Source organism: Hemicordylus capensis, chromosome 1 (assembly GCF_027244095.1).
Source record: "Hemicordylus capensis ecotype Gifberg chromosome 1, rHemCap1.1.pri, whole genome shotgun sequence".
NCBI classification, from domain to species: domain Eukaryota; kingdom Metazoa; phylum Chordata; class Lepidosauria; order Squamata; family Cordylidae; genus Hemicordylus; species Hemicordylus capensis.
The window spans coordinates 358,023,452-358,035,377 of record NC_069657.1 but is presented as its reverse complement, the minus strand read 5'-3'; the positions used below and the strand labels follow the sequence as shown (position 1 = coordinate 358,035,377).

At 43.4% G+C, this 11,926-nt stretch overlaps 1 protein-coding gene across 4 annotated transcripts in view; it reads left to right on the top strand.

Annotated features, from left to right (window-relative positions):
- The first annotated feature begins 3,396 nt into the window (after positions 1–3,396).
- The window catches only part of SHPRH (SNF2 histone linker PHD RING helicase), a 98,888-nt gene continuing 90,358 nt past the window's right edge, over positions 3,397–11,926 (top strand). For 2 of the 4 annotated variants that reach the window (XM_053291182.1, XM_053291168.1), the window contains exons 1-2: positions 3,400–3,666; positions 8,402–9,066. In XM_053291182.1, coding sequence (XP_053147157.1) covers positions 8,431–9,066 — 636 coding nt within the window. In that variant the 5' untranslated portion in view covers positions 3,400–3,666; positions 8,402–8,430. Of the gene's footprint in view, positions 3,667–8,401; positions 9,067–11,926 lie in introns of all 4 variants that reach the window. The other 2 variants (XR_008315269.1, XM_053291158.1) reach the window with 2 other exon arrangements.

The following is an 11,926-nucleotide window of genomic DNA, read 5'->3' as shown; positions in this document are numbered from 1 at the left end:
AATGCACCAAAAAGCAAGGGATTGAGCAATGTTCTTCAAATTCATGACCGGGGTCCTAAACCCTTTCCCCACGTGTGTGGCAAGTTTCATGGGTCTAGCACCGACTGGTAATTTTGGGTGATTTTTTTTTTTTTAATTCCCCCATTGACCACTATGGGAGAAAACCTGAATTTAAGTTGGAATTCGGATTCTGAATCTGATCTGATATCCAACACCACCAGAGTCCATAGAGTCCAAATCCAATATTGTCAAATTCAGATTTGGTTGAATCTGAATCCGAATTTTCTTAATGTGTACAGTCCTAGTGAGTATTACCAGAAGGCAGTTCATTCCAACATGACCACTAATCCTTACGGGTGATTTTGCAAGAAGATATTTTGCACATTGCATCACTTAGTTGTGTGATCTGCCTGCCAATCCATGCAACACCAGTTTCTCTTCATTACCACATTTTTTCTAACTTGATCAAGGAAGGGGGAAATTTTGCATGAGGAGGAAAAGGTATAGCCAAATCATAGCACAACCTGTAGAGTAGAGGTGTGCATGAAAATTGAACTGTTCTCCATTGAACCAAGCCGGTTCAGAGGCTTGATCGCAGACCGAACCAGGGCCGGTTCAGTTCGCGATTGAACCGAACCAAGCCTGTTTCGAGTGGACTGGTTCTGCGCATGCCCAGAGGCTGCAACCGCGCCACCGCCAAATGGGGCTCTTGGTAAATATGGATCACATCACACCTGGGCAGTGCCAGAGGTGGGTGAGTAGCGGTGTTGCCAGATGCACTTGCCAGTAAGGACTTTATATTACTTTTCTCACCACCACCCCAGCCCCTCCTTCTACAGATTACCCCCACCCCTTTACTTGTAAAGGGGAATACTCACTGGACTCCCCTTTACAAGTATAGCTGAAGTATCAGACTGGTTCAGTCAAATGGACTGGACCGGCTGGAAGGTTTGATCCACAAGTTCTGGATCATGCACACCCCTACTGTAGAGGAGTGGTTGCTTATGTAGGTGGTGACATATGGGAGGTTGGCTCCCAAGGGTATGTCCCTGCATGCTCCCTCACTTTTATGCCTTAGCATACTACTTCTTGTTCTAACCTTGCACAGTCTTCCCCCCACCACACACACACTTTTCACTGAGGCCACTTCAGTGAACTTCTCCCTATCCACTCTTTCCACACCATGCATAATTTTATAAACCTCTATCATGTCTCATCTAAACCCCTTTTTTCTAAAGTAAAAAGCTCCAAATGTTGTAGCCTTACCTCATAAGAAAGGTGCTCTAGCCCCTATTTTGGTTGCTCTCTTTTTCATCTTTTATATATCCTCAAAAAGCATACCGTATTTTATGGACTATAAGACTCACTTTTTTCCTCGAAAAATATCCGCCAAAATTCAGGTGTGTCTTATATGTTTTAACAGTTTAATATGTTAAAACTCTGAAAAACTGGATTAAAATTAAGGTGCGTCTTATAGTCCGTAGCGTCTTATAGTCCGTAAAATACGGTATATAATATGGTGACCAGTACTGTACACAGTATTCCAGATGTGGCCACACCATAGATCTGTATAAAGGCATTATAATATTATCAGTTTTATTTTCAATTCCCTTCCTAATTATCCCTAGCATGGAATTTCACCTTTTCACAAGTACCATGCACTGAGTTGATGCTTTCAATGAGCTGTCTACTAGGACCTCAAGATCCCTTTCCTGGTCAGTCACTGACAGCTCAAACTATCCATCAGTGTATATGCAAAGTTGGGATTATTTATTTATTTATTTTTGCCCCAATGTGCATCACTTTACACTTTCATTGAACTCCATTTGTCATTGTGTGATCTTGTTTGGAAGAAGGAAGAGGCAGTGACAAGGGAGCATGATCTGGGCTGGAATGTTTAATTCCAGTCCAGCAGGTTCTCCCTATCACTAATTTCTCTGTTGCAATCATGTTCTATGAAGAAGGTAACAGGTGGCCCTCATGCCCACCTGTTACCTAGCAGTTGGGCTCAGTGGAGGATCCAGCTGCTGGGCTCAATGAAGGTAGCAGTGACCATCCCTCATGCCCAGTAACAACCAAGGCTCAATGGAGGTGCAATTGTGATAGGAACATAGGAAGCTGCCACATACAAAGGCAGTCAATTGGTCCATCTAGCTCAGTATTGTAAACATAGACTAGCAGAGGCTTCTCCAAGGTTACAGGCAAGAATCTCTATCAATCCTATTTGGAGATACCAGGGAGGGGCCAGGAGATGGGCAACCCCTCCAAAAAAAGAACTGCTAACCTTAGGGTTACCAACAGTCCCTTATTAGCAGGAACATCCCTTATTTCAGTCCAAAAATATCTGTTGCTTACAGAACACCATTTGTCCTTTATTTTCAGCTAATGGGAAGAACATATGGCTTAGATCAAATCAGTTATTTTCACTAATAATGTAATAAAGATGATGTTCATGAGTTGCAACTCTTTTCTCTTCTCCCTCCCTCCTATAGCACTATGTGGTTCTGGTGGGCTGCTAGGGTTCCCAACAGTCTCATATTGGGGACATTAACATCAACAGCCACCAATGATTGGCTAATTTTCCATGCTCCAGGTATCAATATCATGAAAATCATGCAAGTGGTGATTACAATAGTGCTCATGTGTGAAACCTATCATTGCTTGCTAACAACAATTCGGCTAGCCAAGGTTATATCAATAAGAAGAGGAGAAGCAATCTAAGTTGTAACTAGTTTAAGCTGGAAGTGGTTAAAGCACACAGAGCACTGCTACTTGGGCCCTGATTACCCCAACATATCCCCCCCCCGCTTATCCGACGATGGAAAGTTGGCAACCCCGGCTAATCTACTCCCCAAATCTGTTAAAAAAATCTGCACGTCAGCAAAGCTGCCAGAGAAAAGCAAAGTTGACATGCTAATGCACCCCAGCACCCAATTTACACATGGCAAGGGTGCAAGAAGTGATTGCCAAGGTGAGGGAAATGTGAAAATAAAGCAAATACTGTGGACCAGGGACCCAGACCCTATCCTAATAGGACCTCTGGCATATGCCGCAAATTATACAACAAGGCTGTAGTGGTGCCCAATGGCTTCAAAGACTGGAAGAGAGTGTTGGACTCCTTCAGAAAGCATGGAAATGTTTAACCAGGAAAAGCGGGGGGGGGGGGGGGGAGGGCTGTGGTCCTTTGCCGCTCTTCCAGAGACAACGCGTACATCTCTTTGTACGCGAAGCGACTGCCATTACAAACACTTATCCATACTGCTTATTTTGCCAGCAGCAGGTCTCTCTCCGCCAGTGCTTTTGTTCCCCCAGAGGACGACGGGATTGGACGGATTAGGCAGAAGCTGATACTGGGCATGCGCACGTGCTATGAGTCTTGCCACCCTCGCGGTCGCGCGCACGCGTGTGCGTGTACGCGCGGCGGGGGCGGAGCCATCGCGCTCTCGTTCTCTCGCCCTGTGCGTCCGTCGGTCTGCTGGATGCTCGGATGGACGACTGGCGGAGGGGGCTGGGCTTGTTTCTTTCCTCCTCTTGGCTTCGCGATGGCTGTTACGTTGCTACAAGCTCAGGAGTTGTTGGTCCCTGCTGCTGTCTTTCCAACGAGGCCCCGAGACATTCAGAGGGGGACGTGAGGAGCTCGTAAAAACTGGTTGTAGCCCTCCTCAGGTACGTGAAACTGAGGAGCAGCCCTAGGGAAGAGGCGGAGGTTAGAGGCTGGATGCTGAAATGCGAGGGGACCCCCCGCCCCGCTCCCTCTCATCCCGTCGCCCTCGTCACTCCTCTCAGGCGCTGCTTCGGCTTGGGCTTAGATAGGCACACGACATTTCGCAGCTGGTTTGTGTGCAGCAGGCCTTGCTGCGGAGTGAAGATCCCGGATGCCTCTGTTGGCTTCTCTCTGTGGCTTCTCTCTTTGTAACTCATTGCTCCCCCGCCCCCACCCTGCCCATCATCTTCCCCCTGGACGTGCCTATGTCCCTCTCAGACCCTGCACAGCTTCTTTTCTGTTATGTGGCGGTGGGTGCAGATCACGTGGCCTCTATTCCTCAGCTGGCATAACTGCTACTTCGGTGGGATGGAATTGCCATCACGGGTCAGATTCCTTCCATTAAATGAGCATGCACTAAAGTAGATCTATCCTTTTAACGCGCTGTATTATCCTAGTTGTGAATAACCTCGGATAAATTATAGGCATTAAGGAGTAATAAATTAGAAGGTCTTGAAACAGGTTAGATTTCTTGCCTGTTTCTCCTCCTGTCAGCTGAGGAAGATTAAAAATTCTGAGAATGACAGAGTGGCTCAAGGTAGGACTGAAGCATACTTGACTGTAGATACATACTTACATGTAAACAAAATATTGATTTGCAAGTTCACTTGAATCTGAGGCAGAACTACTTAGTTTGATGTAGTGGGTGTAAACTTATATAGCTGTCATTTATAAAGTGGAATTCTTGTGTGTGGTAGTATCGATTTTTCTGTTCTTTGAGACAGAAGGCCTTATTTTGCTATAATCAGTAATAGGCTAGGCCCTTCATGAAGATCTAAATGTGCCATCCATATAATATCCTTCATCTGTCCACATTTTGCAGCTTCTGGCTGGATAATATACTACAAAATGTATTTGCAGATACTGATATCCAGGCATTGTGTACCTGGATACAGGGCTGATGTGAAAGCATCTGCTAGCCCTGTTCCCCTGTGCTGGTGTGCTCGGTCTGCAGCAGCAACAAATTCTGTTCTTGGGGAGAGTGTCACCCTGTTATCAGGAATGCTGGCATTCAAAATAAATAAGGCTGATAAAGCAAAGGTTGAACATCCATAAGACAATCAGGAGCAGCTTTCCTCTTAAGGGAGGATAATGTGATTTTTTAAATTAGCAAAATTTTGGTGAAAGTTTTTGTTGCTGGAGTAGAATGATAATTAAAATACATTTACTTTTCACACAGGATTTCATTTTTTAGATGTGTCCTTTTACAGATTTCCAGAAAATGTTATAGCTCACTCAGATGCAGCTATTTCTTAATGTTGCTAATGTGTCTTTTACTTCTTGACTCTTAGTAACAGTTCTTATGCAGGAAAGGATGTGGAAAAAGCATTAATTATGCCTTTTACCCTGGACAAGTGAAACTACAGTGTAGCGGATAAATGGCAAAAATAAACTGAATTGTGCACGTTGGCTTACAAGCATGAGATTTGGCAGAAATGTTTTCAGATGTGTGTGGTTTTGGAAAGTAAATTGAGGCTAAAAATCTAATATAGTGCCACGATATTAAATATTTAAGATAACAAGAATCAATCCAATGGTAATAAAGGTTTGAGATTTGGCAGACATGATGTCAGATGCTTATGGTTTTAGAAAGTAACTTTAGGTACCCAATAAAAACAATATGGTGGCTAAAATTCCAATATTGTTGCTAAAAATAAATATGGCATCATGATATTAAATGTTAAGAATCTTTCAAATAGTTATATACAACTGAAAAAATATCAGTTTGTATGGAACAGATTTTATTTGATGGAATGGAGCATCAGGATGGAGCATCAGGAGGAGATAATTGGTCTATCTAGCTCAGTATTGTCTTCACAGACTGGCAGCAGCTTCCCCAAGGTTGCAGGCAGGAATCTCTATCAGCCCTATCTTGATTCAATTAAAAAAAATCTTGTCCTAAAAAATAAAAAAACTTGTCCTATCTTGGAGATGCCAAGGAGGGAAATTGGAACCTAGATGCTCTTCCCAGAGCAGCTCCATCCCTGAGGGGAATATCTTACAGTTACAATATCTTACAGCTGGCCTAGTGGTAGTAAGCACAGCTTGTCCCATTAGCTAAGCAGGGTCCACCCTGATTGCATATGAATGGGAGACTAGAAGTGTGAGCACTGTAAGGTATCCCCTCAGGGATGAAGCTGCTCTGGGAAGAGCAGAAGGTTTCAAGTTCCCTCCCTGGCTTTTCCAAGATAGGACAAGATTTTTTTTTATAGGACAAGATTTTTTTTTATTGAACCAACAAACTACCAAAGCATACAGTACGTTGCCAAAGCACAATTATATACAAAGTGGTTGTTTGTACATGATATAGCTACAAAGATTTACACACAAGGATTTGGAAACCCACAAGGTTATGAAGTATATGCAGGTAGTACTGTAACTCGGGGGTGGGGGACTTCAAGGCACATCAGGTAATCACGGGGGGTGGTTACGTCCGACGTCCATTTCCACAATTTGTCCCATTGCTGTTTAGAAGAGATACTCTTGTCTTTTTGCACATAACCATACAAACTTTTCCAGAAGAGATTTACTGTCTCATCTGCGTGAACCTCTTGGTCACGTCTTCCCTCCCTATTCCTATGCAGGAGCATTGCATAAATGACATACAGGTTTACTAACCTGATTACGAGAAGGGGAATGTTCCAATTCCCTAGTATGAGGGCACCCGTTCCATCCTGTTTCCTTGAAGGTTTCTTCCTGGGACCTCGAAAGGAGGTTCAATCACTCAAACCCGAGGTTAGTTCTTCCCAAGTCTGTTTTTCCAAATCAGGCCACTCTAACAGCTTGCTTACTCCCTGCCACACTCTTTTGGCTGCCACACACTCTTTTAAGAAATGTGAGTGGGTTTCCCTGAATGTTTTACCTAGCTCACTAGCTTTCTGTTTGCAGGTGATTTTAGGGCACTCTTGCTGGTGCTCTGAGAGCTATGGCTTAGCCGCATTAAGTGGTAGTACTTGATGGTATAAGCGCTACCTTGTTTCCCATGAATGGAAAGGGACTTTTTCCCAAAGAGAGCGATAGGGTGATCGGGTTGCAACAAGTACTGTGAAGTGCGGTGTTTGTAGCATTTACGTTCTAAATCAGGTTTTAAGAAACCCACTTCTTGAATCTCTCCATAAATTGTTTTCCTTAGCTGCTTAACCGAGGAGGATCCTTTAAATAGATCCGGTTATTATTATTATTATTATTATTATTGTTACATTTATATCCCGCTCTTCCTCCAAGGAGCCCAGAGTGGTGTACTACATACTTCGGTTTCTCCTCACAACAACCCTGTGAAGTAGGTTAGGCTGAGAGAGAAGTGACTGGCCCAGAGTCATCCAGCTAGTATCATGGCTGAATGGGGATTTGAACTCGGGTCTTCCCAGTCCTAGTCCAGCACTCTAACCACTACACCACGCTGGCTCTCAACCTCCCAATTTTAAGTGTGAATAACAAATCTCTCAAGTAGTCCGGGTGTTCTCTTTTTAATACTTGTGTGATCATATTACCATTGAAAGATCCTTTCCCCCACCATGCTATGCCCCATGCTGACTTGTGCTAATGCAGAGAAAAAAGCGAGACCCAGGTTTTTTGCAGGAGGTTGGATATATTATGGACATTCACGAAAATCCAGTTTCCAAAATTGTAGGACATGAATTCAGTTACAAAATAGGGTTGCAGGGCAGGTAGAGCTAGGCCTCCCCGCTCAACCTTCTTAAATGCTACCGCACGGGCCACAGGGAAGGACGCTGTGTGCCATACTAGACAGAAGATCTGGCTTTCAGCTCTCCGAAGGAGATCAAGCGGGGGAGGATAGACTACTGCCAGGTTATGCACCGGGGGTATCAGGTAAGTCCGGATGTAAACCGCTTTCTGGTACATGGCAAGGCTCCATTTTTTCCACATGGTGATTTTAAGCATTACGTTTTCTTCCCAATCTGTCCAATTTCCCCCCCAGACTTTTCCCTTAATCCCATATTCAATCCCCCAAAATTTTTCTGTATCTACCCACTTCAATTTGAACTCTGGGGCCCCTTCGCTTTTACATTCAGAGATGTGTAGGCACGAGAGTTGCTGGCGTCCAGGGTCCATTATAACAAATACACTTTTGTCAGCATTTAATTCTGAGCCTTGTCATATTCCCAGAAGAGGTCTAGTATTACAGAGATTTCATTTTCATTCGATAACAGTAATGTAACATCATCAGCATGAGCTACAAATTTTACCCTAAACTCAGTATGCAATTCTGAGTGGACAGGTGGTTCGGCTATCCCATCACTCTCCAAGGTAGGGCTGAGAGAGATTCCTTCCTGCAGCCTTGGAGAAGCTGCTGCCAGTCTGTGAAAACAATACTGAGCTAGATAGACCAATGGTCTGACTCAGTATATTGCAGCTTCCTGTGTTCATATTTGCAGCAGCACACATTTATTAAAAAACTAAGGTAATATAATATAACCATCATTAACAATGCTTACATTACTATATGGTTCAATGATCGTTTCCTGATGGCCAATGGTTCCTTATTATATTGCTGGAAACTACATTTCCACATCCTCTTCCAGGGTAGAGATCAAGAAGGTTGTTAGAAATAGATATTTAATTAATCTTATGATAATCTGTGCAAAAATGTTAGATTGATATCAGTCTGTTTTACAGAGATTAGATGTGTCTTGAATAACATCAAAATGAGCAACCGTCGAAAGCGTGCGCCTCCATTGAGGATGAATGATGAGAAAAAGAAGCACCTCTGCTGGAATATGCATGAAGACCGGAAAAATGAAGTGATAGACTTGGATGCAGTGGATGAGGACCACCCTCTTCCAAGTACAAGTTCATCTTCCGCAGTACTTATTGTTATAAATGATGATAGTGTTGATGAAGACTTGTCTCACAAAAGTAATGGTCTAAAATCCCTGAACTTCTCAACAGTTATAGATGAAGCTGAAGATTCTTGCCATGTATTGACATCTATATCTGTACAACTTAATATTGTAATATCTCCTTGTTCTGATCCTTCCTGGAAAACATTGCTTGGTGAATTCATTCTACAACCTCTGCCTGGGCAATTTCTACCTGATAATATCCATAAAAGAAGTTTTACCTTGATGAGAACTGAATCTAGTGATCAACTGCATGTCTGTGCTCATGCAAAGAGCATTGAGAAGGTGGATGAGACAGAAGACTCAGCACTGAGTGCTTACAAAGAAGATGTGTTGGTTGAATCATCTTTAAGTAATGAAATGTTAGAAGATTTGATGTGGTTGCAAAAGAAGAGGGTCATTGTTCTTTATCAAAAATCTGGAGATGCTCAGCGTCTGAAGGTACTTGGTTTATGAAATTAAGACTCTTAAGTGCTAAGAATAAACCACTAACTTTTTAAGATCAGGCTAGATGAACATTGAGAATTGGTAAAATATGGGAACAAGAATAGGGTATGAATAATTATTGGATGGGGTATGAATAATTATACCCTATCCAGATGCTTAGCCATCTAATGGCGCAGTGGGGAAATGACTTGACTAGCAAGCCAGAGGTTGTTGGTTCGAGACCCTTCTGGTATGTTTCCCAGACTATGGGAAACACCTATATTGGGCAGCAGCGATATAGGAAAGATGCTGAAAGGCATAATCTCACACTGCGCGGGAGATGGCAATGGTAAACCATCGTATTCTACCCAAAGACAACAACAGGGATCTGTGGTCGCCAGGAGTCGACACCAACTCAACAGCACACTTTACCTTTACCTTTATTGTGTTTATACAGTAACTAGAAGTTAAACATATCCAATGACTGGGATCCAGAATCTGCTGCTGATCTGAGCCACCTCGGATATGACATAATCCTGCAATGTGTCCTACAGGTGTAGAGCAGTGTTCTCTAATTTTTTTCATCTGTGTGCAGAATGAGTTTTGGTTTGAGCAGCAGTATCAAGGCAGTGTGTGCACTTGTGCATTCAGAGTGGGGCCTCCCTGATTAAACTTAATCAGGTTCTAAAATTAACTGAGTGGACATCAATAACTGTGTGAGTGTGTGCACACCCATGCCTTAGAGAGGGAACACTGGGTAGAGTCCAATGCATGTAGGTCTGATTCATGCGCTTGTTATCCCTCACTGAACTCTCCCAATGCATATACTTCTATGAACAGGACATCAAAGTTAGCTTTCAGAATATTGATGATAGTTCAACTGGCTTCTGACAGCTACTGGACACAGTTCAGAATCCTGGTAATAACTTAAACCCCTAAATTATCTAGGTCTACCTTTGATAGCACTATCTCCCATATGATTCCTCCTCCCTAGCTAAGAAATTTAGATCAAGACCTTGGAAGAATACCTGATTACTGCTCTTTTAACTCCCCCAAGGTCATAGTACCGCTATGGCAATTTCATGGATCACTGCATTGCTTGGAGAGATTCAGCTAGTCACATATTTTCTTGATCCTTGTTCATTCTGGTTAGTTTTACAGGGTTTTAATCACTCTGGAAAGGGTCACTGCTCAATGCTTTGCATATGGAAGGTCCCAGTTCAATCCCTGGCCTCTCCAGATAGGACAGGGAATGACCCCTAGCTGAAACCTTGAAGAGATGCTTGCAGTTAGCCTAGACCAGGAGTTCTCAACACTGGGTCTCCAGATATTATTGGACTTCAACTCCCATAATCCTCTGCCCCAGTTGCCTTTGGTTGGGAATTATGAGAGTTGAAGTCCAATAACATCTGAGGACCCAACATTGAGAATCCCTGGTGTAGACAATAATGAGCTAGATGGACCAATGGACTTATTCAGTAAAAGGCAGCTTCCTGTGTTCTTGAATTCCACCGTTAATGTAAAAGGAAAATTCCATCCTTCTTGAAGGAAGCAATGGTTCATTCATTCCTTGTTCAACTCAGAAGATCTTGTCAATTACTCTCCAGTCTCCAATTTGCTAATCATGAGCAAGATGATTGGTGTTCAAGGACTAATAAGGGCCAGGCACTCCTAAGTGAGTGGATCTCATGGATCAATTCCTGCAATGTACTTTGCTTTTGCCTGCTCTTGAATACTGTTAAACTTCAGCTGTGCATAATTACAGCTCTGTGCCTTTTGTTGGAATAAGGTGTAGAGAAGACATAATGCTAGACCTCACTCATTTGCATTGGCTTCTCAGCACAATTCAGAGTGCTGGAGGTGACCTATGAAGCCCTAAACAGACTAGGTGCAGTTTTCAAGATATTCAGATAAAGCCCTTCAAATCCTGCTTCCTAAAGATGTTAAGGCTACAATCCTGTGTACACTTACCTGGCAATATTTTTAGGGCTGTGCAGTGTCTGGGCCATTTTGGAGGGCATCGGAGATATTCCAACTTCAGGAAGCCCAGTTTGGTTCAGACATCTCTGACCCCATTCAGGGGAAATCAGAGCTTTCTATATCTCCAAATGGTGGTGTGCTGTGCCCCCCTACACACACACACACTACTGCTACTGCGGGGGTGGGTGGGGGGAAATCTGCCCCCTGCCTACCTGCCAGCCACCCATACATTTATTTCTCGCTTTTAAAAACCTTTTAAAGACTGCTTTTAAACTTTGAGTTTAAGAAGTGGCAGATTCCTGGGGTCCCCCCACCCCTTTGGTGGCTTTTTATAATTAAAGATTGGTTGGGAAAATAAGCAATCTCAACCCTAGCATTCTGAAAGTCCAAACAAAGGACCCTGAACTGACATTTGCAGGATCAAGTTAGATTGGGTCAGACACAGTCCTGACATTTGTGATTGTGCATAGTCCTAATAATTTTCATTAAACTCAGTTGGACTTGCTTCCAGTAGATAGGCATGGCCTTTTGAGCTGTAAGGACCCAATGACTCATTATGTAAAGCATGAGCATAGCAATTCTGTGTTTATTTTCTCCCTGCCACCAAATATCAGCTATTGTGGGGAGGAAACCAATCCAGATTGGGGCCAGAGTGTGCGGGATGGCTGCTTTTGTCCCCTGCTCCACAGTAGTCCTGATCCAGATCAGGCCCTCTACAGCTTCAATTTTTTCTGGGTTAGGGTTAACCTTGGTGTCAACTGCAGGGCTTCTCTCCTGGGGCAAAAGGAATCCCAATCAGGACCATGGCAAGAGCAAAGTGTTAACATGACCTTCTGCCTGCACCAGGTCCTCATCTTGATCCTTCCCTCCAACAGCTGCTATTTGCAGGGAAAGT